General features: G+C 47.2%; 1 protein-coding gene across 1 annotated transcript in view; it reads right to left on the bottom strand.

Annotated features, from left to right (window-relative positions):
- The window catches only part of LOC144720931 (serine/threonine-protein kinase DCLK3-like), a 51,599-nt gene extending 25,725 nt beyond the window's left edge, over nt 1-25,874 (bottom strand). Inside the window, exon 1 of the mRNA XM_078598107.1 lies at nt 25,649-25,874. Coding sequence (XP_078454233.1) covers nt 25,649-25,874 — 226 coding nt within the window. The remainder of the gene's footprint in view (nt 1-25,648) is intronic.
- Between the last annotated feature and the right edge of the window lie 438 nt (nt 25,875-26,312).

Below are 26,312 nucleotides of genomic sequence, written 5' to 3' on the forward strand. Positions count from 1 at the left end.
CATGCCACCGGATGAGTCAGCGGCTGGAGGGAGCGCGCCAAGGAGTCGCAGTCATCACCTAACGACTGTCAAGGAATTCTCCATCGGGGGCGATTGGAGTGCGTTCGCCTGCAGATTTTTGGCAGCGGTACGCTCGGCGAGGTGGACTGACGCCGAGGCATTAGAAGTTCTTCCGACTCTCCTTGATGACGAGTCCGTTAGATTATTTCGCTCTATAAAAGCCGCGAAGAAGAAAACATTGCGTGGTGTGTTCGACGAAATGGCAGACGCTTACGAGCCGCCGGATGATGCTCATCGCCGGTTTGTGCAACGACAACGCGCACCCGAGGAGTCTCCGGTGGCGTATAGGGGCGCGGTACTGGAGCTGGCAATGGCCGCATACCCGGAGATGGAGCCTGACCTGTTGGAACCTCTCATCCTGGGGAAGATGCTGGAGTTGTCCCGGGATCTCGGCATTCCCATGCCGGTGTGCGGTCACGAGAAGCTCACATCCCGGGCTGCGGCTAAGTGTCTGGACGCCCAGTTCAACCTGCGCCGGTGGAAGCAAGTTACGGCGTGGACGGGTGGGCCCATCGTCGAAGGGGGAGCCATGGGTTGGGACCCCAAGAAGGCAGTTTATGTGCCGGACGACAGGAGCCCGCAGGAGCTGTCGGCTGCCGCTGCTCCATGGCCGGGGCCGCGGGCTGCGCCGCCGACACGGCCGCGTCGGGACGGGGCGCCCGCAGCAAGGCGCAACAACATCGACTGTTTCCGCTGCGGGCATAAGGGCCATTATGCCAGGGACTGCTGGGCCCGCGTCCCGGGCCCGCCCCAGCAGGAGGCCTCGACAGCGGCCGCTCCAAGAAAGGATTCGCCAGCACAGACGAGCCGGCCGTGACGCGGCAGGGTAAAGAAGACTCAGCTCGGTGTACGCCTACCACGGCTGCGGAACCTTTGAGGCCCGCAGCCCTTCCAACCCCGCCGCGGACACGATTGCGGGACGCCTCTGATGCTGCGCCTTCGAGAATAGGGGACCGGGACGTTGCCAGGCCTCCGATAGCGACAGACGAACTTCAGCCTGTCGCTCTTAAAACCCTGCCACGTTCCCACTCGGCGGGAGGGCCACCGACCGTCCGGGACGGCCCGGCGACCCGCACCCGCTCTAAATCCCTCACATTTCGTTAATTATTGTGTTGTGTTCTTGTTCTTTCGGTATATTATCGTGTGTTCTGTGTCCTTTTACGTATTCGGTCGTGTTCGCTCGCATTGCTTATTGGAGTTGTGTTCAGCCGAGGTCGGCTGGATTTTCTCTACGGGGGAGGGTGGTGTAATGCGGGCATAAACGACCTCCCGGAAGTGACGTCATGGGGGGAGGAGTTACGTCACGTGGGGGAGAGGGTAGAGGTCTATAATGGGGGGTAACCGGAAGCAGTGGGGAGTGATCGGAGACTGGGAAAGTGTGAGGCCACGCAGGGTGAAGGGTGAGAGAGAGAGAGTGGCGAGATCGCCACACACCCGGGCCACGAGGATCGGCACCGTCAGCCAACGGTGACCGACCCCCGGGCAGCAGGAGCAGCGAGGAGGCTGCAGAGAGCAGCGGGTCTGCAAGGGAGGAGTTGGGCAGCAGGGGTCTGCGCGACGAGACAGCAGCGGGTCTGCTAGGAGGGAGTTGGGCTACGTGAGCGACAGCAGCCTGGGGCTGCAGAGCAGAGAGTATATAGGGGAGTGCCGTGAGGGAAAAGAGATCGAACCCAAATAAAGGACAGAGGACAGAGAGAAGCGTCCGAGTCTTTTATTACAAATGTAAAAAAAACAGAATGTTTGACACTGGTAACGCGATGTTCGTAAGTATCGTGTGCTTTAGAATGTTTTGCAATCGGTGAATCGATACATTGCCACACCCGGAATATGCTTTATTAATATTTTTGTACTGTATTGTTTCTCTATTGTTCCGTCTCGTTATCCATTGTTCTATCTCGTTTGTATTGTTTCTCTATTGTTCCGTCTCGTTATCCATTGTTCTATCTCGTTTGTATTGTTTCTCTATGGCCCGGTGGCTCAGCAAATTCTAACCTGTCACGTAGATATAAAATTAAATAGATTAAATCACGACGTTTTGTGACTTTACCGAAAGAACCAAAGAGTATGGATCCCTGCAGTCACGAAAACTTCAAATCTAGATTGAATTCTAACCTGGTTGGAGGGTTGGCTCAGCCAATCATCCCTCTCGCGTCGATAAAAAAGGACCGCTGTGTGGGGAATCCAAACAGTGGTTGTCCTATGGATATAATCACCCCCGCCATCTGAACGTGGAATTTCCACCAAAGAGAAGATGAGCAGCGCCTCAGTGCTCATTGTAGCAGTATGTCACTTTGCGCTTGCCACAAAGGAAACACGATACCTTGCTGATCACGTCAAGGAGCATAAACCATCACACGAACTGCGGCCATCCTCGCAGCGGCTTTTGACTCGCTATCGAACAAAGACGGTCACCACATCGCGCGCTTTCAAATGCGCTTCTGCGGGCATTCTGGAACGCTCTTTTTTCTAATGTTAGGAAGCCACTGTAGCTATGCGATTTGAGATCTACTAGATTGAAGACTCATTTCTTTAGAACTGCTTTTTCCGATGTGTTTGTTGTCCTTTCTCGCACCTCCGATTAGCACGGGTGTCTACGTACGGTGCGAAAGAAGTTCCACATACCTACATCGCAACGACTTTTGTAGCCGAAACGTAATTTGCATTAATTAGTTAATAAATCGCGCATATATATATATTTTCTAAACCAATGAATCGATGCAGTTACACGCCTGTTGTTTGCAAAAGAGCGCTGCTTTGCAACAGAAAATATTTTATTACAGTACAATGACTCCCCCTACTTTAGAGGCACGTTTCGTAAGCCGAGTGTTCGTAAGTAGAGGAGTCACTGTACCCGGTTGGGGTTCTGTGACTCATCACATTGTCTGAGAGCCATCCCACGCTCGTTTTCAGCAAGAAGGCCGGGTTTTATTTGTTTATTTTACTATTAGAATTAATCTAAAACATCCAAAGTTGTTCGCAGATGTCAGCATCGTTCCATATTGAGTTGCTGCTGTTACTGTTTTTAAGGATTTTCACCTTCGTCGTGTCTCCTGGTCTTTTCCCAATATTTTGCACAGGCCACCGCTTCTGGTGTTGGCATTGCCAAACCTTGAGGAGTGCATTGTTGTGCTGCAGGGCATCTCAGTAGATGGTGCATGGTTTGCTTCTCCTGACAAGCACATTGTTTGGTTGTGCAGAAACCTCATGATTATTAACGATAAAACACACACGCACAAACGAGAAATTTGCCCAACATCTCGATGCATGACACGTCTTGGAAAAACAAAATCTCGAGACTATCCATTGAGGCTTACTTTCTCAGTAAATAAATTCAAATTTTGTTATTGTAATTCCTTGAAGGAATGTGCCCCTTGAGCAGCAGCAGAAGTGCTCTTCGATGATGTTGTTGTGGTTGTACACGTGTGTTGTCGGGAGACCCCATGGCAACCCGACTCCGCATTCCACCACACGCGGCTTCACAGATGCCCTCTCAAGCCATCTCCAAACACCAGCTGAGGGGGCTTGTCGTAGCGACCTCCTGGCCTCAAGCGCCACGCAAGTGCCCGACCGCTGAAAGTTCGCGCAAAACAATGAGTCACACATCTCGGGCACCCTCTCATCTCTCCCCGAGCGCCAGTGTCCTTGAGATGTACTCAAAGAGTGCATTCGAAAATCCACCCGGCGATCACGAAACGATGACCTTCGTAACACATCGCTGAGTGTATACTCTGTGCACGTGATGATCCTTCTGTAGATAGCCCACTGACATATGAATGACCTACGTACGAATCACTGAAGGTTGTTAGCAAATTAGATCCCCGGGGCTACATTGGACAAAGCGTATCGGCAAACTGTTGTGAATACGTGAATTGAGAGAGACTGGTGGAAGTCATCTCGAAGACTTTGAAATAAAATAAAATAAATTATCAAGAATGTCTCCCTCATATTGTATAAGCAGAACACCATTCTGTGTATCCACATACAAAAATACCGTTTTTTTATATTTTAGTCCAGCCTATTTTTTGGCCTTCCAGACCGATATCAGTCAACAGCATTGTGGTATCTATCAATGAATTTACCTGGATTATAACGTGCAGAGAAAGGGGCCCTGGATTCCATTGAGCGTTTTTAAAAATTCCACGAAGCAGGACCCAGAAATTGTGCCGCTCCTCCTCCACAGGCGCACAGAGCCGCTGATGTAATGCCCTCAATGCCGCGCGCCCGGCTCTCTGATTCAAATTAATGAGTCACCACCGGTGATGACATCATCAAAGGCTCTGTTGATCTTGGGTGTGAGAGAGAGCTAAAACAGACTCAAATATAGATCGCACACTCCTCTTGCTTTGGTATTGCATTGAAAACCAGGTCGATTAGAGACGCATCAGTACAGGATTTCGGAGAATATAGGGCAGGGTTTGTACCAAGCAGTGATAGTGGCTAACAAGAGAGAGAGAGAGAATGCCATAGGTAGAAGAGGAAGACAGAAATCCAGGTGGATAAACGCACTGTGTGTATATAGGGCACTTCTGCCAATTCCAAATCCAGCAGCATTGAAGCCGTGATTCTCTACTGATGAGACGCCCCTTGTGGGGAAAAAAACACAAGGGGAACGAAAGAAAACCAGAACACGGAGGCAGAGGACGCCAGCAAAGCAGTCACCGTCTCCTTGAGCCACTCTCGAGCGACATGCTCAGCGGGTTCCTTCATCCCCCCAACCGCAATTCTTCCACGTGACCTGCGCTGCTGTGAGCGATCACAGCAGCGGCTGCGTTGTGCCGTGTGGCCACATGGATTTGGGAAAATAAAATACAAGTGTGTCCCGACGTTCGCTGCTGCGTGCTACACGCGCCTTGTGATCCAGCACTGTGGAGGCAGGGTTGATGGATCACACGAGCATGATACTCCCTTCCCGTGGGCTTGGAGGTGCCGTTCCAGCAGAAAGCATCACGGCCATCGGACTAATCGTCATCTGTTTCCATCTGTATGGGAATGGCGTGTTGGCCCCTCGCAGGCGTGGGTTTTCTCCAGGTATCGAAACGTCGTAGTTTTTTTTGTTATTTTCTTTGAACCTATCTACGTGACTTTACCGAAAAACCCAAATAATATGACAACTGGTTGGTCACCAAGTAGTGGATCAGCCACTGGTGCCAGCCTGGGTCCACGATAGACCATCTGGTATGACTGAATTTTGAGAAAAAATCTTTAAAACATCTCTTGCCTCAATGCATTTTTATATCTTTACAAATGTGATGGAAATGTCATCTTCTAGATCATGAACAATGATGATGGACGCTTCGTACTTGCATTTCAGCCAGAGTAATCTGGGATCACTGTTCCAGGCATGATGATGACAGGCCATATCACCTTGTTTTTGTCCTCATGATACTGCAGTTATCACAACATTATAGGAATATAGGCGACAACAATGAAGGTACGTATGTTGAACTTTTTTCGCACCGTACGTAGCCAATCGTGCTCATCAGAGGATATCATATCCATGAGTATGTTATACCTTCGAGTTTCGTGGTAGTGCCTTACGCTGATAATCCATTCTCCAAGCTAGCCTAGCAGCACTGTGGAAAATGTTGAGTGAGAAATAAATCTCTGTTGGCACCCGGCATGGTGTAATGTAGTTTAGAGATTGTTATACAATTTTCACCATTTCCAACTGAGCTTGAAAGGGTTCATGCATTACCTCTGCCCGTGCATCTGTAACGGGAGGCACTAAACCTTTCGTCCAATATAAACGCACCTGAATGATAAAGTTGTATTACTATAAGGAACTTACCCTGTTGATATCTGGCCACATTCATCAAAGGGTCGCTCTAAACTTGGAGACTCAAACCGAAGCAGAAAGGACTACAGAATGTGCAAACAGGCACACGCATTCTGTCCTGACACTGACAAGCAGCCGTCAGAATATACAAGCACGTCGTGCTCCGACAGCTAGCCGTCAGCTTCCCTACGGCTAATTGAATACTTCTGAGGATAACTCACATGCTGGAAAGCGTTACATAATTCATGCAAGTGCTTGATTATTATTTCTAAAAAACTTATCCAAAAAGATTTGATGCTTTTTTTCCCTTCTAATTTATTTTCCTCTCAATCACATTACGCACGCACACAAAAAATACACTCTCCTCCATATGCAGTGACTGCGTTCCCGTGTAACCAGAGTGAACGTGTCCTCGTGGGTGATGTCCTCCAATCATGCCAAACTGGCACGGACTCTTCGCGTGATATACTGCGAACATGAAAATTGTAAATCGAGCCTGACCTGTATGATGTCCTTTGTCGGCTGAGTGAGAGACAATCTTCTGCTCGCTACATAAACTCACACGGTATTCTGTGAACACCCCCTCCACGTCCCGTGTGTAATCTCGCTTTTGTTCACTTTCCTAGCCCGCACTGACATACACATACACAATACATACACAGTATATACATACACACACAATACGTACACAGTATATAGACACACACAATACACACACAGTATATACACACAATACGTACACAGTATATACACACAATACGTACACAGTATATAGACACACACACAATACATACATAGTAAATACACACAATACAGACAAAGTATATTACACAGTAAATACACAATACATGCAAAGTATATGAACAAAACTTTCCTTGTGTATTACAATCTCGTTAGAAGGTGACTTAGCAGACGGCGATGTTGATATCGGGCCATGTGGGATATGCACGTGCGCGACACGCGCTGGGTTATTCGCATGTATAACACTAACATGTGTAACAAAAACATGTGTAACACTAACATGTGTAACACTAACATGTATAACACTAACATGTGTAACAAAAACATGTGTAACACTAACATGTGTAACACTAACATGTATAACACTAACATGTGTAACATAAACACGTGTAACACCGAGGCGGCGGGTGTCTAGAACTAACAAGCTCAGGCCTGACACCCTCTCAAACTCAATGACCAATTTATCCACTTTGCATCCGAACACAAACCTATGCCTGTAAAGCCTCCAAAAGACAGCTTCGGTGACAGAGTTCAAAGTCACCGCGAGTAGAGTGCACGGCGGACTGACACTGATTATATAATTCGTTTGGGCAATTAGTGTCCAAAAACGAGAGCGAGTTGAAGGAGAGAGATGAGCGAGAGAGAGAGGCAGGGTCAACGAGAGCCGTGCACGAGGTGGACTGATGAACTCGGTGACCCCGGGTGACATTGGGTGTCTCAGTCCACCATGTGCCCTGCGAGTGTCAGTCCACCCCCGTGCTCTATCGTGGCAGACAGGCATCGCATGGCGGTGTCTGTTGGGCCTCCTGCGGTGATGGAAGCAAAGCCCCCGTGGCTTTGTTCTGGACGCGCAGCTGCTGACCACGTCAAAAAGGAAAATCCCCACCGTGGAGTCTCTGAAAATGATGGACGCGAGGTATGGGAACAGCTGGTGCGAGGCCAGGTGGTGATGTGTTTCAGTGTACAACGAAGGGCCAGGTAGAGAGAGAGAGAGAGGTCTGTCTGATATCACATCATAAGAGACCTTGAAAGGTTGGTCGTGACAGGTTTGTGTGACTAACGCCTTTGCCTAACCCACCGTGGAAGTGAGGAATCTCAGTATGAATGGGCAACGTCGGGTGGCGCCTCGTGAGTTTGTATTACAACGCGTGCCATTGCTGCGCACACTTTGTCAATCCACTGCTGGATGAGTGCCTCCCCACGCCGTGCTGGTCGTGGGGTTGTTAGTTGACCTAACGTCTCCTTGGTGGTCGGTGCGGGTTGGTGAAAGGCGAGGAGCATAGACGTGGAAACAGAGTGCAGTGCAACAATAGATGTGTCTGCACTACCCTCTCCGCTTCTCTCTCCGCTGCCCACTACGTAGCCCACGACATCGCCCCAAAGACAAAGACTCCCCTATAACTGTTGGGGCAAGTGCTGTTAGTGATCACCTATGAGGGCCAGCACAGCACACGAGTGGATGGGTCGCCAGTATCATGCCCCACCGCCTTTGTCTCTCTAGTGGCGATATTTACACACCACACCCGGTACTCATTTGAGGCTGAGTTGACCTAGGGGAGACCACCCAGGACCGATTCAAATAATCGCTATTGGTGTTAGCCGCGAGTGGGAATCGAACTCGGGAGGCCGGGTTCGTAGTGCAGCGCGTTCACCAGTCCACTACCGCTCCCCGCACTGCGTAGCCCCACATCCTATGGCACCTGCTACGCAGAGCAGTCGCCCATGCAGGTTCAGCCGCGCTAAACATCGGAGATCTGTCGAGATCGGATGCATTCCTGTTGATTTGGTCACAGGCTGCATCCAATTGCACTGGAGAGAGAAACATTAAACCCACATCTTCTCGTGCACATGATGAAAATTTGATTATCCTGTATGTCCCCACTGCAAATGGTGCAAGCATGCCATATCTGTAGAGAGGGCTATATATATATCGAACTGACCATACTGGGTTTATTAATTGACCCGCATTCGTGGAGGTAAACACACACGCGTTTCAACAGAGGCCAGGATCAATACAAACGTCGTTTTTTTTAGAATGGAAGACCGCCATGATACACGAGGGCAATTGTCACCGGCAACCTTCGCCGACAGCATTCGTGCCCCTCCATGTTGCGTTATTATTGGGGCTCCACTGTGGTTAGGAGATGTTAACTACCTCGCCTGGTTTACAGGAGGTCTGGGTTCGATCCCGACCCTGATGCCTGTGTATTTGGAGTCTGCATGCTCTCCCCGTGACCGCGAGGATTTTTCTCCGGGTGCTCCGGTTTTTTTCCCTCCAGATTTAGAAACATGCGCTTAAAATATTTGGCTGCTATACATTTCCACGTGATAAGCCACTTCATTGGGCTATCATTTGTGTCCAGGTCGCTTCTGAAAAACAGTAATTTTTCTCAGTCGGTCGTACCTGGTAAAATAAAAAATCTTTGTAGTTTAGTATATTTTCTTAACCAGTGTTTCTCAAATCCGGTGCTCATGACCTTGACGTCAGTGACTTCTTTTAATCACGAGCCACCAGGTGTGCACCGTGTACAGTGGTTTACTTTTGGAAGATATCTTCCAATGTTGCTGTGACTGGCCTTAGTGAGAGTGGATCCCATCTCCTTGCCCGACTCCTCTCCCGATCTGTATTTTGTTACTTACTTCATGCAATCTGAGTGTAGTTGTTCGATTATTGTACGGTAAATGGATTTTGATCATTTTTGTATTTCAGTATTGTATTCTTAAGGCCTTGGTTTAAGATCGCAATGGATGATTGTGTGTCAGTTTCCTTCTAGTTAAATGTATTTTCATCGCCGAACATGCAGCCAGCCAAAATGGTATTAAACATTCATTTGTCTGATCTCACATATAATTGATAGTACTATGTGCTCAGTAGTTGAATTGGTTTTTTTTATTCTAAATCAATTTTTCTCACATGGCCGATTGGTAAATTGTGCATTTGCGAACAATTGACATACACGTGACAATAGGCTACCAGATTCGAAGCTTTCGTGACTGCAGTAATTACTCTTTGGTTCTTTGGTAAAGTCATGTAGAAAGAAATTAAATTAAATAATAATAGAATACGACGTTTCGATTGCAACACAAGCAACCATCATCAGGTACAAAAGAAAACAAACATAGTAAACTTGGAAATATAATTCAATACAACACAGAGAGTCGGCTAACATAACAGTCAACACCCAAGCTGGTTGATTACATTCTTCTAAAGATTGCTAAATTTGAGAGAGAGACAAAACATAGACACAGAGACACACCACAGACAGACATTGAATTACACTTCCTGATTTTACTAAATTTGCTTTTTACAGTGCTTGTTTATAAGTCCATTCTCTCCTTCGGCCGCTATGGGCAGTAATTCCACACAACGCTCCGTGCTTGTTAGTTTAGAAGTCCAGTGTTCAGCTCGTCCGTCCCCTATGGGCAGGAATTCCACACAACTCCCCCTCTGCCCCCCCCCCTCTCTCTCTATTTAAGGCTGCGACACAGAGACGTTGTCTTTCTGTGTGCCTATGTGTGTGTCTCTCTCTGTTTGTCTCTGTGTGAGTCTCTCTTCTTGTGTGTCTGTCCGTGTGTCTCCGTGTCTATGTTTCGTCTCTCTCTCACATTTAGCAATCTTTGGAAGAATGTAATCAACCAGGTGGGGTGTTGACTGTTGTGTTGGCCGACTCTCTGTGTTGTATTGAATTATATTTCCAAGTTTACTATGTTGTTTTCTCATTCATTTGTACCTGATGATGGTTGCTTGTGTTGCAATCGAAACGTCGTATTCTATTAGTATTTAATAAAATTTCTTTCTACGTGACTTTACCGAAAGAACCAAAGAGTAATAGACTATTAATTCATCAAATCGGGTTGTCTCCTTTCGTCAACAGAATCATTACTGAGGCGTCGATTCCACAGTTATTCGTGATGTCCACAGTTCGTCTCCGTTGTCTGGGAGCTTTTCATTTTTTTTTTAAATCCTTTATATTAAGTTCACTTGCTTGCTTGCTTGCTTACGACCGTGCAAATCTTTCGGTCGTTTTTTAACCCACTTCCCGTGATCCAATCGAGCTGGCATTTTGCACACACCCTCGTTGTGCGTGACAATTTATTTTCGTGAAAATTTTTTTCCATAACTTTACACTTTTTAGGAAAAAAAATTTCATATTTAATTACCAATTGCTTAATGGTGGCAGGCAATCATCTGACTCATAGGTGGCAGCTATCTCAAGCCAGAGGACGAGAGGACTCTAGCCGCCACGCATATAAAGCATTTATAGTGAAAAACTTTGTTTTTACGGGTTAATTTTTTATCATACTCAGGAGGGCAGTGCGCACTTCTTCAAGAGTGACATCTGGAATAACTCTCATTGTCTAAAAAAAATACTCGCTCCCGGGGTATACATTTTACACTATTTTACAGATCTACATATAATCATTCCTCCACTAGCTTTGCAATTCTGTCCCTTTCATGTGTTATGGTCCCATCTTGCTCTCTAATGGGTACTATTCATGATTTACCAGCCATACACTTCCCTTTTAAACTTTCAAACTAAACTAATTTTATTTTACCCACTGAGCTATTTTTCAGAAGCGACCTGGCCAAAAATGATAGCTAAACGATGTGGCTTGTCATGTAGCAGCCAAAACCTCTAAACACAGGTATCTAAATGTAGAGGGAAAACCTAAAAAATCCTCACAGCCACAGGGGGAACATGCAAACTACAAATATACAGGTGTCAAGGTCGGAATCGAACCCACGATTACTTGTTATGAAATATTCATCCACGCTTGCATTGTGTTTTTCAAATTTCTAATTTTGTTTGAATGGTTTGACGGGATTACGTGCAATTAGTTTTTATTTGGCATTTCCATCCCTTTTCATATCTCTCCTGTTCTTCAAAATGCACTGTGTGTGTTTTTAATCTTATGTCACAGTATAACTCAACATCACAATTTTGAATATTTTATTACCAAATAACAGCGAAATTACCTGCACATTACTCAATAGAATACACATCGAAAATCATCACCACCTAGCACCTAAACTTGGCAAGACTCTCCTGAAAAATAGACACGAGCCTCAGTAAGGCTTTGCTGCATAAACTGATGAAATAATAATAAAAACAAAGAACTTGGAAACTTCGGCAAGGGATGGTTTTTACAATTTGTGAGCAGTCGAGTAAACATGAGGGACCAGCAAAGAGTAAGCAGACAGTTTAATTGGATACAACATCGCAAGAATGGGTTTCTTCATGAGCAATAAATGTTTAATTTGGAAGTGATACAAATGGAGGCGGGGGGGGGGTGTGTGAAGTGGTTGGTGGTGCACTGGTTAGCGCACTGTACAATGAACATAGAAAACAGAGCTCACTTCCCAGCCAAGGCGAAATGTCAGTGACGAATGATATCTGATGCAGTCCTGGCTCTCCCCGTCACCGACGGACACTAACGGTGATTTTTTTTCTGCAATATTTTGCTGTCTTTTCTTGGGTTTTCTGTTTGCACTTAGTCACATATTCACTTTAAGATGTTTCTTTTTCATGTTTTAGTTTTTTGTTTGTTGCGGTTGCACCCGATTCAAGAGCCGAATAGCTCACAGGGCTATACCTAATAAATGAAATGAACTTCAACTTGAACGAGTATGGTAAAGTAGGCTCAAACAACCCCCACGAGAGACGCGGTGATGGGAGGATGCCTTAAACCAGAAATGGCTTCAATATGTTCCATCAAATAAAACAAGAAGAGACTTATAATCATGAAAAAGAGTGGTTTGCATTCTGCAGAGGAGAGCTTGTGACTGACCTTTGAGGGCCTGGCAAGCTCTGTGTCACAGAGAGACAGAGAGAGAAATCTTGAATCAAAGTTTGTGGAGATGTAGCTGTTGCAACGAGTTTCTGTAGAGTGGAATGAGAGCACTGCAAAGACGGCGTTGTACACGAGTGGGCAGAGTCTGTGATCAAAGTATTGGCAAGGTATGCGTAAACACCACAAAGTTGTACAATTCCATCATTATCAATACATTTGTTGTTTAATTTCTCCCGTTGTTGTTGTTATTGTTTCATGAGTTTATCTGAGACTGGAACCTCTACACGAGCACTTATAAGGGCAGCATGGCACACGCGGGAGTGTTGGGCTGTGGTCCACAGCACACAGCAGTACACAGAGCGGCACAACAGCACACACCATCATACAATACCGCACGGCGCCAAACAACACCCCACACACAGCCACACAATACCGCACCACCGCACACCACCACACACCACTGCACAGACCAGCACAACACCGCGCACAACCACAGGGATGTGCATTCACCATACTACGGGAGCCTTAAGTCGGGTTCGGTATCCTACAACTGCTGTGTTGTGCATGAGGGACAGGAATCAATCAAAGCGGGACAGCATTGTAATACGGTGCACAAATCACTTGCAAATAACGCAACCAAAACGCACGATACCCACAGAGTGTGGCTCATGCATATATGCGCACGTACATTTACACGTATAAAACATTTGCGCACGGCATGCATATTGATGCAACGATTGTGTTGCTGCTGAAGGGCCATGGCTACGCGCCGTGCGAAATCTCGCCGGCGTGCAACTCGTACGACTCATTCGGGAGATTGGCAGCCTGCGGAAGGCAAGGTCTAACAGCAGCAGTAGCAAAAGTAATACCAGCAGCAGAAGCAGCAGCAATACCAGCAATACCAGCAACAGCAGTAACAGTAGCAATCACAAGCGAGAGCAGCATCACTCCGTTGTAGTAGCAGCAATATCTAGAAAAAGCAGCAGCAGCAGCATTATGACCACCACCCGCATCAGCAACATCAGCAGCAGTGGCAGCAGTTTCACCACAAAACAAAAACAGCAGCAGTAGCAGTATCAGCAGCAGCAGTGTGACAAGCACGCAGATGGTCTGCAAGAACATCATTTGCTTTGCTTGCGTTGAATAGTGAATGCCAGGAATTTAAACGTAGGCCTTTTTTTGCAACGTAATTTTATGCAAAAAAATAATCCAGGGCTTTATTTTTCTGTACATTGCAATATTGCAGTATCAATATTTTATTACAAACCCAGCGTTTAATGTACTGCCTGAATGCTCTGCTGCGTCCGGTGTCTTTTATAAGTAAAATTGGTTCCACTTACAATGCATTACGTACGAGCAGAAATATGAGGGCGTCACCGAAGCGCCGTTGCCTTCATGTGTAATCACCAGGAAATGACTGATAGATTAGAGTCTCAGAATTGCATCAAAATCAAATTTGCGGCGAACCGCGCCAAAGTCTCGGCTCTTTTGCTAATTCATTAAGCAGCAGTATCAATCACCTTCATCGCAGTGCCGAATTCCACCAAGTGTCATCCCAGACAGTGCAATGGGGTTTTCGGTAGGCCTCGGGTGGACCATCTGCATATCTCTCATGTCAGTGACGGGTACATTGCAGGAATAAGCAAGAGGCAATGGCTTTTTTTCCTCCCCTTCTTTACGCTGTGCTATTTCTGGCCACAGTGGGTTCGTAGATTCTCCCAGCCTCATTAGGAAGCAACCAGCATCACTGGCTGCCAGGCACCAACCGATCCTCACCTCCCACGCACGCGTCATTCCGGTGGAGAGAGAACGAGTGAGAGAGTGAGAGAACGAGAGAGAGAGTAAGAGAGAGAGAGGAGCAAGCGGCGGGGGACCGAGAGCGACGGGAGTTATAATAGGGAATGCGTGCGTGCGAAATAATCATCAAGGGGGTTAGCGACTGTACGAGAGCATTGAGACGGGACGTGTTGGAACAGAGCGACGCAAGAGAGGCAGGAAAGCAAGATAAAGAAGAGAGAGAGAGATGTAGGATCAAGAGCGAAATTAATCGTGAGGAAACTGAATGCCACAGCAGAGTAAATGCGCAGGAGGCGGGTGCAGATGCAGAGTGAGGAGGAGAGAGAGGGGGGGAGGGCAATAGGTTTTTTTTGTGGCAGGGATTTATTTCTCATTGAATATTTTACCGATCGCCGTCGTGGGTACGTGACCACTAGTAGCGAGATGTGTATACTGGATGTGGCGTGCCGGGCGCGGACATTCTTTGTTCGGGTCACTGACCCGGTCAGGTCCTGGCTGAAGTTAAAATGTTGGTTGTGAAGCGCAGGGTAAGGTCGAGGGCCCTCTGGTTTTCAAACAACGATTCGCATTTACGTTGCACCAACCCCCGCTGATGGATCGGGCTGATTATCACTCGTTTGAGGGAGCGATTGAACCGTGGGAAGCAAGATAATGCGTGATTGAAAATACCTGAATCTTCAGGTAATGTTGTTCCACCTCCTTTACGGTATATATATATAAAACAGTAAAGAAAAATAGATTGACAATTTCCGCCACAAGCATTGTTTAACAGTCGTGATTCGCATGGGCAAAATTTTACATTGCGTCAACGACGCTTCACGATAAATGTACCGCTTTTTTATTTAGTTATTCATGTATTACCGTACAGTAGATTATGACTAATACTTTACCTTAAGACATTTAACAAGCCTGAGGGTATATAATTAGGTCGGAACTAAGCTATTAAAATTCTAAATACTTTCCATAAAAATGAACGCTTCATTAATAATAATTATCATCATCAGTAGCGGCAGCAACACCGCCATCTACAACGATTCCCCAAACAGTAAACTCTTGGGGTAAGTGCTGTTAGCGAGCAACAACATCACCACTACCAGCAGCAGCATGATCATTGGAGTTTGTTTACTTTGGCTCCACAAAATCATTAACGAGGAGATGGCAGCGATGGAAACACACCACGTGTAGGCCCTATTTTGATCATTAATGACATCACAAAATCATCAGAGGTGGCGATGCCTTTGGAAGGGCTTAATCCAGAAGTTGATTCACCACGGCTGGTGAAAATCGATGATAATGATGCTACGGAGAAACATACCCACAGCAAAAATCACATTAAACATTAACTGCTCTTATATCAGCTCGAGTTCAATTCGGTGCCCCATTGTAGAGTCGGGGAAAAGGGGGCGTCATGATGGATTTCGATAATAAGCAGTGTCGCGAACACAGAAAACCTAAGCACCATCCCCTTTACTTTGTCCACGAAAACGGCTGAGCGCCCTGGTCGATCAATGAGGCAATTAAGCCTCCATAGGATGTGACGGCGGTCAGTGCATCACAGAGGGCAGCCACTCTAAGCCTGGACATGTCCAGCCACTACACCAGTGCGGGTCTAGGACATCCCGAACATGACAGAGGTCACGAGTCTGACACGAACAGCAGTGAATTTGGCTGTGTTATGCTGACATTTGTGAGCAATTAGGTTTTTTTTTCAATTTTAACCGCGAACTGGTCAGCTACAGTATCGTATTACACTCACCACATTCCCCTAATGACCACCAATTAGAATGCGGCTGATTTGATGTTGTAGCTGAACGGCAGCGGTTAAGTGACTCATCTTATTGTTTTAATAACGATTAATACTCACCAGGTAATGTTTCCATTTCCAGGAAAGCCTCTCTGAGTTTAAAGAATCCGTTTTAGGTGCACCGTGCATTGGAATAATATGGTAATCATAATGCTCTTTAAACACGAATGCCTTGCTGAGTTTGAAGACGTTTCCACATTGGATCCTGCATTAGAATGCTTTCCCAATTCTATCCATACGTGTTTACGTGTGCAGAAAACCCGGATGGAGTAACCCAGAAAAGAAACCCCACGCGTAACGAGAGACTAGCACTTAATTCAAACGCCCGCACAAGATGGGATCACAAAGCCACTCGCTGTCTGGACATTTCCTGGCCACCGTCGCTGCAAGCAATTCCAGGACTGCACCTTTACCTTTTGGCGGTAGGACACCGAATTGTTTTCGCCTCTGAATCGTTTATCCCGTGTGCGCCACCGACCGCGGCTGCGTTGTGTGCATCACGGCCCTGGAGGAGGTGGTGGTTGTGACATGACCTCTTGATTGACACCACGCGTGCTTGGGCCGTGTGATCTCACCACGGTTCAGAGGCACAGGATGGGGCACAAGCGTCACACACACACGCACGCACGCATGCGATGATGATGAATCAAGCCAGAAATGTCATCACGGGCCCATACTCTCATTCGCCGCTCGGCTTAAATCTTTCAGTTAATATTCTGTTGATAACGTTGTTTTAACTGTACAGGGAACATGATATCAACTTTGCTTTGCTGGCGAAAGCGATGTTATCATCATTTAAAGTATTTTAATGACTGCCTGCTATCCCCGGAAACAATACAATATCCAGGCAATGCTGTCTGAATATAGAGTGCTGCAGCTGATGACGTTATTGATGATACAACACATTTCCTTCATAACAACGCAGTTAAAAAAGGTTTACATGCGTATGAAATACTCTTTAAAAGTTGAGTGAAGCATTGAATAAACGTCACAAGTGCCTTGAAAAGCGTAAACTTTTACCAAAGTAAAAATTCACCAATACATTCCTTAACCTGAACAAAAAAACCATTACCACCTCCGTACCTCCGTCAATGACAAAGGCTGCCATGCAATAAGTTAATGTTACAGGCAAATGGCCACTTTTGGAAGGAACGGACAGAAAAATGGGAAAGGCAGCAGATTGTGACTTGCAGTGAGGGACAGCACTTTGCAATGTGGTGCATCAGAAAAGGCAAATTGCTTCATCTCTTGGACAAGCAGTTACGTTGTCACAATTGCGCACACTCTCCGTGCGTAGCACGAGGACGTTGACGATTGCACCAAGTGGGGATGGCGATGAGACATTGGGACGGGCGCAGAGATCTGTGCGGCAGTAGCAGTGGCAGCAGCAGCAGCAAATTCGCAAATCGACTCAGGAAAATCGATGTCAACCTCGGGTTGGTGCCGAGCCGCAGACGAAGCCAGCTCCTCCGGCTGTCCATGTGTTTTGTTGTTGTGTGTGCGGAGTGAAAAACGGCAAAAGAACAACGTCCACTATGCACAAGGGTCAATGTGCTCGCGGTGGGGTCATATTGATTAGTGATAATACAACAGTCCTTTATTTGTCCAGCAAAAAACAAATAGATTAAAAAAATCCTGCTTTCACATTAGTTGGTTTAATAGGAAGTACAGTATATATTACTCTATTACTAGATATTAATATATAGCTTTTTTATTATCAACCCACTGATGGATAAAGACATCCCCAAGACTTTCAATCATGGGGGTTGTTTGACCATACTTCGCCACGCTGGCCAGTGCGGGTTAGTCAACGGAATGGCCAGGATTAGTTTAGATATTTACTCGCCACTGATCTTAGCCATGGCCGGGAATCGAACCTAGGTCCTAGATTTGAAGCTTTCGTGACTGCAATGATTCATATTCTTAGGTTTTTTCGGTAAAGTCACGTAGGTAAAACATTAAAATTAATTAAAGTAAAATAAAATAAAAATCACGACGTTTCGGAGGCAACACAAGTCTCCGTCATCAGGTGGGACCGTCACAGCCAGATTTGCTTCATCACTTGATGCATCACTTGATGCAGCAAATCTGGCTGTGACGGTCCCACCTGATGACGGAGACTTGTGTTGCCTCCGAAACGTCGTGATTTTTATTTTATTTTACTTTCATTAATTTTAATGTTTTACCTACGTGACTTTACCGAAAAAACCTAAGAATACGAACCTAGGTCGTCGGGTTCATAGCGCAATGCGATAACCGCCTCGCTACTGTTCTCCAAAAGTTTGATAATAATGATGACCTTAATCAACCAAGGAATTCTCTCATTGAATCTCAAGGCTCTTAACGAGCGTACTGCATTGCGATGGTTGGGTCAATTCCATATTGGGTATTTTTACAATGCAGTAATAGCGTGGACTATATCAAAATAAATTATGCTAAATATACGGACAAGTCAGTGGCTGCTTGCTGGACTGCCACCTGGTGGTCACCTCGTAGCCCTAACTACATTCATGAAATATATGTTTGTTAATGGAATTAAATATTGAAAATCAGTTGTCTGGAAAGAAAGAGTCAATGATTAAGTTATTGAGCATGTTCAGGAGGAGACAAGTGTGAGTGGAACAATGCAGAAAAGGAGAAAGATCTTCTTGGTTCTTTCGGGAAAGTCACGAAGAAGGGTAATAATAAAACAATAAAAATAAAACATAATAAAATAAAATTCTCACGACGTTTCTGCCACAACGCAAGCAGCTGAAAGACGCTGTCTTTCCGACAGCCCTGTTCTTCACCTGAGGACGGCTGCTTGCGTTGTGGCCGAAACGTCGTGATAATTTTATCTTATTATGTTTTTATTTTATTATTTTATTATTTCCCTTCTACGTGACTTTACCGAAAGAACCAAGAAGATGAATCCCTGCAGTCACGAAAGCTTTAAATCGAAAGGAGAAAGATGTTGATTGGGCACATTCTCAGAGGTGAGAGCTTGGCAAAGAAATTCCTGCAAGGCAGGCTTTTGGGAAATAGGCCAAGAGGCATACAAAAAGAAAGATGCCGCTTTATGACTTGAAGGAATCGAGGCTTTACCGTGAAATGAAGAAAAAAACACACCTCGTAACTGGTATGGGCCAAACATCTCAATGTTGAAAATTTAACTGCAAAATAACTCTATGGGGTTTACACAGCAGCAACATTGCCGTTCGAGTGCGAACACTTGGCGAGGCCCTATTGAAAAAGAGCGTTGCCTGGGTAAACAAGTGATACAATAAGAATAATACATACTCAAGATGAAAACGTTTGTGTGTGCTAGTTTCAATGTTCAGGGTTAATAATGATCAGAACGCATAATACGTGTTCGAGTGTTGGCGGCAGATGGGAATCACAGTTGGTCCAGCTGTGCATGCTCTTAGCCCCTGAGGATTCTTTGGTCATGGGCAACGTCATCGAACAATAAGAGGCATTGGAGTCCTCGGAGTTGGCCTGCTTTCCTGGTTGAAATCAGTGTCAGGCGGTTTAAATTTCTGTGACCGAAAATATCACAAGATCTGACCGTAATTGGACATTCGTTTTTTTGGCAACGAACGAGGGAGAGAAAACATCTCCAAACATCTTTAATTGGTCGTCATTTAAAAAATACCCATAACATTGTGGTTTCGCTGTAGGGTACCAATAAAAATCAAAGTGACTAGTACGAGTAAAACGTCCTGCTCTGCTTGAACACACGCCAGCTGTCTCCCACCCAGTGATAATGTGACGATAACGATGATTCTACCAATACCAATGGCATTTATGCTGCTGCCGATGATGCCGATGATGACGATAACGATGATGGTGTCTCCCTTGAAAAACAGTCCCATTGGGCTCTCGACTCGGTTAATGAGATTGGATGAATGATGATGATTCTAAAAAAGTTAGATGATAACGTTTCAGCCAACGATGAGAATGCTCACGATGGTAATTATGGGCATTATTAATGCCGCTGCTGATTATTAGAACAATATTATTAAGTATCATACATAATCATTATTCACGATGATTGCCAAATAATAAGTACCACCAGCCATGCCAATCCAATTTCTCGAGCAAACGATCTTTTCCTACTTATTCCTCGTTAGGTGATGCGTGGGGTAGGGTGGTGAAGTTTGGAGTGTCACGGATGCCCTACTGGACATCTGTGAAAAAGAGCTTCATAGCTCATCGGATTCCTCCTGCAGTCTAAATAAAGACTCTGCATTTGTAGCGCCACATCACGTTCCGTTTTCTCCGGGCTGAGTGGGTGCATTGGTTAATGATGCATGATGTTTACCGGAAGCCTTCGAGATGTACCACGTGACATTTGCCGAAGCCAAAAGGTACCGGGATCGTCGTCATCGATATCCCATGGCTTTTGGGCGATATTTTAAGTCTTCAGCTTCAGCCAAGGAAAGCGGGCTCGCTCAGGGGAATCCCGTATGCGCTACTCCGTGCCAGATGTTTGGCAGAAACCTGTCACGCGTCTGCACCCACTGTTGTCTGTAAAAGCGACCACGTTCCGCAGTGGAAATTGTGGATCGTGTTGATGCTGCAGTGCGGGAAAGTTGGTGGGGGTGTTCGCATTATTGCTTTGCTCTGACGCCCCCCGATGACGACCTTCGGATTACAATTCTCTGAAAAGCGGGCCATGGGATTTTTGCCAAAGGCTCCACGTCAATTGAGCATTATTGATGCGTCTAAGTATATTGAGAAAGGTAGTCTCAATTGGCTCTCATTTGGTTAGCAATAAGAAAGGCTACCACGCGTCCTAGTTTGGCAGGGACTGTCCTGGTGGTTTCAGAAAGTCTGTCCCGATGTCCCCCCCAACACCCGACCCAACAGAGCTTTAGCGAAATTCAGGATGTGCCCCCAGCTGACAATGTGTTGGCCTGATGCTTGACTCATGTTGCGGTCAAAGGGCGGAGCTAATTGAATAGTGGGAGGAGATAACCGTATAGTGGGCGGAGCTACCAGAGTATCGGACGGAGCAATCTGGGTAGTGGGCGGAGCTATCTGAGAAGTGAGCGGGGGCTACCTGTAATGGGCGGAGCTATCTGAATAGTGGGTGGGCCGATCAGCAGTAGGCGGAGCCAGTGATTAAGTGGGCGTCGCTATGTAAAAGTAGGTGGGGCTGATGGAGGGAGGGGCTGCCAGCTCACCATGTATTTAGGTTGAGTCTCCAAGAAATGTATCATGAAAGTGTATGATTGAATGAACAGATGATAGATTACACCAGGGCTCGCAGTTATTAACACTGGCACAATACCTGACCATTGAATCACTCATCATCTTGGAAGTACCGTTTTTTTTTTAAGAATCTCAGGATTATTTCAGACGCTGTCTTTCCGACAGACATGTTCTTCACCTGAGGACGGCTGCTTGCGTTGTGGCCGAAACGTCGTGAGAATTGTATTTTATTATGTAAAATTTTTATTATTTTATTATTTCCCTTCTACGTGACTTGACCGAAAGAACCAAGAAGATTAATCCCTGCAGTGACGAAAGCTTTAAATCGAAATTCGGTGGGAACCCTGATAATTGTTCATTAACCCATCCAGTATAGATCGTAAACACGGCATGCGGCATTTCGTCACAGCGTGCAGCAGGCAAATAACCCCAGGCACTAACAAGAGTACACACACGTGTATGTGTACGAACATAAATTGACAAAAAAGATGCTCCCTAAAGCGATACAGACTTTGGGTGAGTGAGCAGCTATGAAGGAGACCCGCATAGCACAGGAGGAGGTTGTGTGGCCAGCACCACAACCGACCGCCTTTGTCTCGCCAACGGATGGTGGCACAACTCACCAGGCACTAATGTAAGATTGAGTTGATCTCGGTGAGACGGAGAACAGGTTCATATATTTCGATTTAAAGCTTTCGTGATTGCAGGGATTCATCTTCTTGGTTCTTTCGGTAAAGTCACGTAGAATGGAAATAATAAAATAATACAAATTAAAATCAAACATAAAAAAATAAATATTTTTATTATTATTTTATTATGTTATATTTTTATTTCCATTCTACGTGACTTTACCGAAAGAACCAAGAAGAGGTTCATATATTCTAAACCGATGTTGGTGGTGAGCGGGAATCGAACTCGGGTCGCCAGGTTCATAGTGTTGTGAGCTAACCACTGCGCCACCGCTCCCCACACACATTTCCACACATACACACGAGGGCGGTATTCCAAAGCGCACACACCTGAGTGAAATCAAGTTGCGTGTTCTGCACACTGACCCATCTAACACCGCCACGATTAACCAAAGCAAACGTAACACTTGTGTTTAACTCACCTTTGCTTCTATAGAAGCTAAACACTGCTCTAATTCAAAATTCGTTTTTTATCCACCCAATGTCTATACTACTACAATAAAATACTCGTATCTCATACCTGTGTAGTGATGTTAAATGGATCACTACTGTGCGAAGTGCCAAGTTCCATTGAAACAGGCGCAGAGGCGAACACGCCGTGCAGTACCACTCAGGGGGCCACTAGGGGCATGCTACTGGGTGCTAGCAGGAGGAAGCCTGACGATTGCAGAGGTCGCAACCGGGTACCCGATACCCGTACCCTACCCGATACCCGTACCCTACCCGATACCCGGCTACCCGTACCCGGCCGGGTACGGGTACCCGTTTGCGACCCTGGTGCGGCCGGGTACGGGTACGGGTAGGCCGTGAGTCACTGGTGAGTCACCGTTTGTCACTCATTTCCCAACGTCTTGTCTCTTCTCACAATTCAAGTTCCTAGAATCAACCCACCCGCGCCTGCAACATGGCTTCATCCCAGAGGTCGCAATCGGGTACCCGTAGCCGTACCCTACCCGATACCCGGCCGGGTACGGGTAGGGTACGGGTACGGCCGGGTACGAGTACCCGTTTGCGACCCTGGTGCGGCCGGGTACGGGTACGGGTAGGCCGTGAGTCACTGGTGAGTCACCGTTTGTCACTCATTTCCCAACGTCTTGTCTCTTCTCACAATTCAAGTTCCTAGAATCAACCCACCCGCGCCTGCAACATGGCTTCATCCCAGAGGTCGCAATCGGGTACCCGTAGCCGTACCCTACCCGATACCCGGCCGGGTACGGGTAGGGTACGGGTACGGCCGGGTACGAGTACCCGTTTTCGACCCTGGTGCGGCCGGGTACGGGTAAGGAATCAAAACCCGTTTGCGACCTCCGCTGACGAGTCCCACCAACAGAGTCGGGGATTGCAGCCTCCACCAGCGGCGCAGAGGGGGCCGCTGGGAGAGTGCGGTGGGGGCCATGTGGGGACGAGTCACCCCGGCACCGGGTTAAGCACGTGATGGGCCGGCGTGAGTAATGTGGGCCAAAGGTGAACGAGGGGGCACGGGGGGGGAGTGGCTGAGAACGTCTGGAGAGTTCCTGAAAGAGGCGTGGTTAAGGGCGGAGCCAGAGAGGGAACAGGTGCGATGTCGCCTGGAACCGTCGGGAATATTCTGGACGTTGGGCGCGGCCGAGGGTGGAGCCAGGCCGCGCCGAGAGAGATAAAAGGGAAGCCCCGAGCACAGATCCGGGCTGTCTGCAGGTAAAGTGGAACCCAAGTGCTACGTCTTCGTCCACGTCTTCGACATCGTGGGTCAGGCAGCATGTGGCTGCTCTGATTATAGTTATCCCGTATGCAAGATAAATAGGTGTATTGTGGTCCTATGCGTAACAAGAGTGAGAATAGGTGTATTTAGTCCCGTGTGTAGCGGTGTTGCGTAAAGTGTAGAATAAATGTTGTCGCCTCCTGAATAGTGTCTCTGAATGACTCACTACACATGTACAGCCCGTATGTGATTTATTCCACTGCTTGATGGAGGCATCCCCACTCCGTCGCCATCCATCACGTAGACGGGATTCCTTTACCCAATGTCGTCGTGGTGCAGTGAAGAGCGGAGGCCCAGCGCCTGTCTCGATATCGCTTGCCACTGGCGTTAGCCGTGGCTGGGAATCGAACCCAGGTCTCCGGCTTCGTAATGAAGTGTGTCAATCACTGTGCCCTCCGCACCACCACACCAAATATAAATGTTTAACAGCTAATCTCAGTGGCCTCACCGCCATAGACGTTAATGCTCTCTACGGCGTATGCTCATGTTTCAAGGAAGAGTTCATAATTACGGTGGTGAGACGCTATCACCCTTTCCTTGTCAACTATATCCCCACCCACGCGACCGTTTAATCAAGAAACAATGAGCTCACGTCTGCGATTGGCGCGGTTGGTTACGTGCGGTGCGAAAGAAGTTCAACACACGCAACGTTCATTGTGGGCACTTAACTCGGGAGACTGACAAAAACGTGATGCAGTTTGGTCAAATAACGCCCATGACTGACACGGGATTGGGGGGGGGGGCCCTTCACCCCCACAGTGGGCTGACACAAGTGTATCACGTGAAGTTTGAATATTCGTTACTTCTCGTAATATTATCAACAACAAATAAATACTTTAGACACCACTTGCAGGGCGCGTCGCAGTGGGGGCGCTCTTGTGACGTCAATGCGGTGGCCGTAATCAACGAATCTGACGGTGCCAATGCAGCGACGTCACTGGAGTGCCACAGCGCGCTCCTGAAAGTGGGTTTAAGTATTTTTTTTTACTCGACGGCGATTAAAAAAAAAGAGTCGTACTCGTACAGCCTGGGGTACAGCGCGGATACGCGTTCACCAGTGGCGAAGTAGCGTGCCTGGCATGGGCATTGGTGGAGTAAAATGAAATGGGGCCAGTCCTTCCCCTGTCCAATTTACCCCCCCTCCTCCCCCTCTATTTGCAGCCCGGCATCTGAATCCATCGGTGTGTGGGCCCTGGTGCAGTTGTACCGCCTACACACTCGATAGCAAAACCACTGGTGTTCACGAGATAGCATATCTGTCTATGTTTACATGTTGGCTTCCTTTCCAATGTATTTGAGTGAAGGTGGCTGAGTCTGCTCAGGGATCAGAGCGTTTTAGGCTGTACTGCAGAGATTCTGAGATTTAACCAGGATTTAAGCAGCCCGAGATTAAGTTTTAAGGGTTGATGGTCGCGTGATTAAGGGTTGATGGTTTCCGGACGATCACCAGTGATTTACTTGTACGGTAGGTCCATAAACCTACAGAGACACATAGACTCACATAGTACCCATATACTCACGCCGAGACTCACATACGTACTCAGATATGCATAGATTTACAGAGACACATACTCGCATAGAGAGCCATACACGTAGATACCGACAGATTCGCGTTGATAAAAAAAAAAGTCCTACGGAAAAGGGACCCTTTGACTGAGATAGTGAAATGATGGTCTCAGCCGGGTCACCAATAACTGAACTCACAATAATAAGGTTTTTACTTAATTTGACAATATTTAATCTGAGAATAAAAAATATAAATATATCGTGGTGATTGTAAAAATGTTCAATATAGCAAGGGGTGTGTGAAACTGCGCCCTCTAGTGTGCGGATTTAAATAGATCCCATTAAGAAATCCCATAAGAAGTTCTATGAAATCTTCTTTCGGGGACAATTCTCTAATTCACGTGGTGACGCCCCGTCTCCGCTAGACTAGACACGTCACCGACACACCGCTACGAGTGAGAAAACAACAACAACAATAACAACACAACTTTCCCACGACTTCATCGAAAAGTACGTCCCCATCCTTGCCAATACGCATACGGTACCTGCCACAGGGGGGCCCTTCCTGGGACTCGGTGGTCCACTGTGCTGCTGCTGCTGCTGCGCCGCGCTGGTGGTGTCCGTCGCGTCGGACGCTCCCCCGTAGCAGAGCGGTCGGAACGGCTCGAAGGAGGCGCACACGTACGAGGCGCCGTCTCGCAGCGCCTCCACTCCGCCCGTGACGAGAGACCCCCCAAGCGGGGAGTAGACCCGGCGCACCCCGTGGGGCATGGGCACGGCGCGCGACAGGTCCGTGAGCAGCTCGGACCAGCTGGCGTAGCGGTGCGGCGTGATGTGCAGGGAGCGCGCTCTGAAGTGGCGGTCCCCGTTGCGGTAGAAACGCACCACCTTGGGCCGCCGCACATCTCGGTAGCGCTCGTCCGTGAGCTCGCGCGAGTCGGCGGCCTCGTGAGCTTCCTGCCTCGGTGCGTGCATCGTGGAGCCTCCCGCGCGCGTCCACGCCGGAGGCCGAGCGCACGCGCCGCAGAGAGATGGAGCGAACGGCGAGTGGAGCGCTACTTTGGTTGTGCCGCCCGTCCGTCGCCGAGCCGGGGATGTTGGTAAGAGGTTCGGGAACAGGAGGGGCGCGCAAGTGCTCACGCACGCACACTCACACGCACGCACGCCCACACTTAATTCCTCGTGTTGTTTGGATCCGGTCTCTTGTTG

This window comes from Lampetra planeri, chromosome 10 (genome assembly GCF_965212315.1).
Source record: "Lampetra planeri chromosome 10, kcLamPlan1.2.h2, whole genome shotgun sequence".
In the NCBI taxonomy this organism is placed as follows: domain Eukaryota; kingdom Metazoa; phylum Chordata; class Hyperoartia; order Petromyzontiformes; family Petromyzontidae; genus Lampetra; species Lampetra planeri.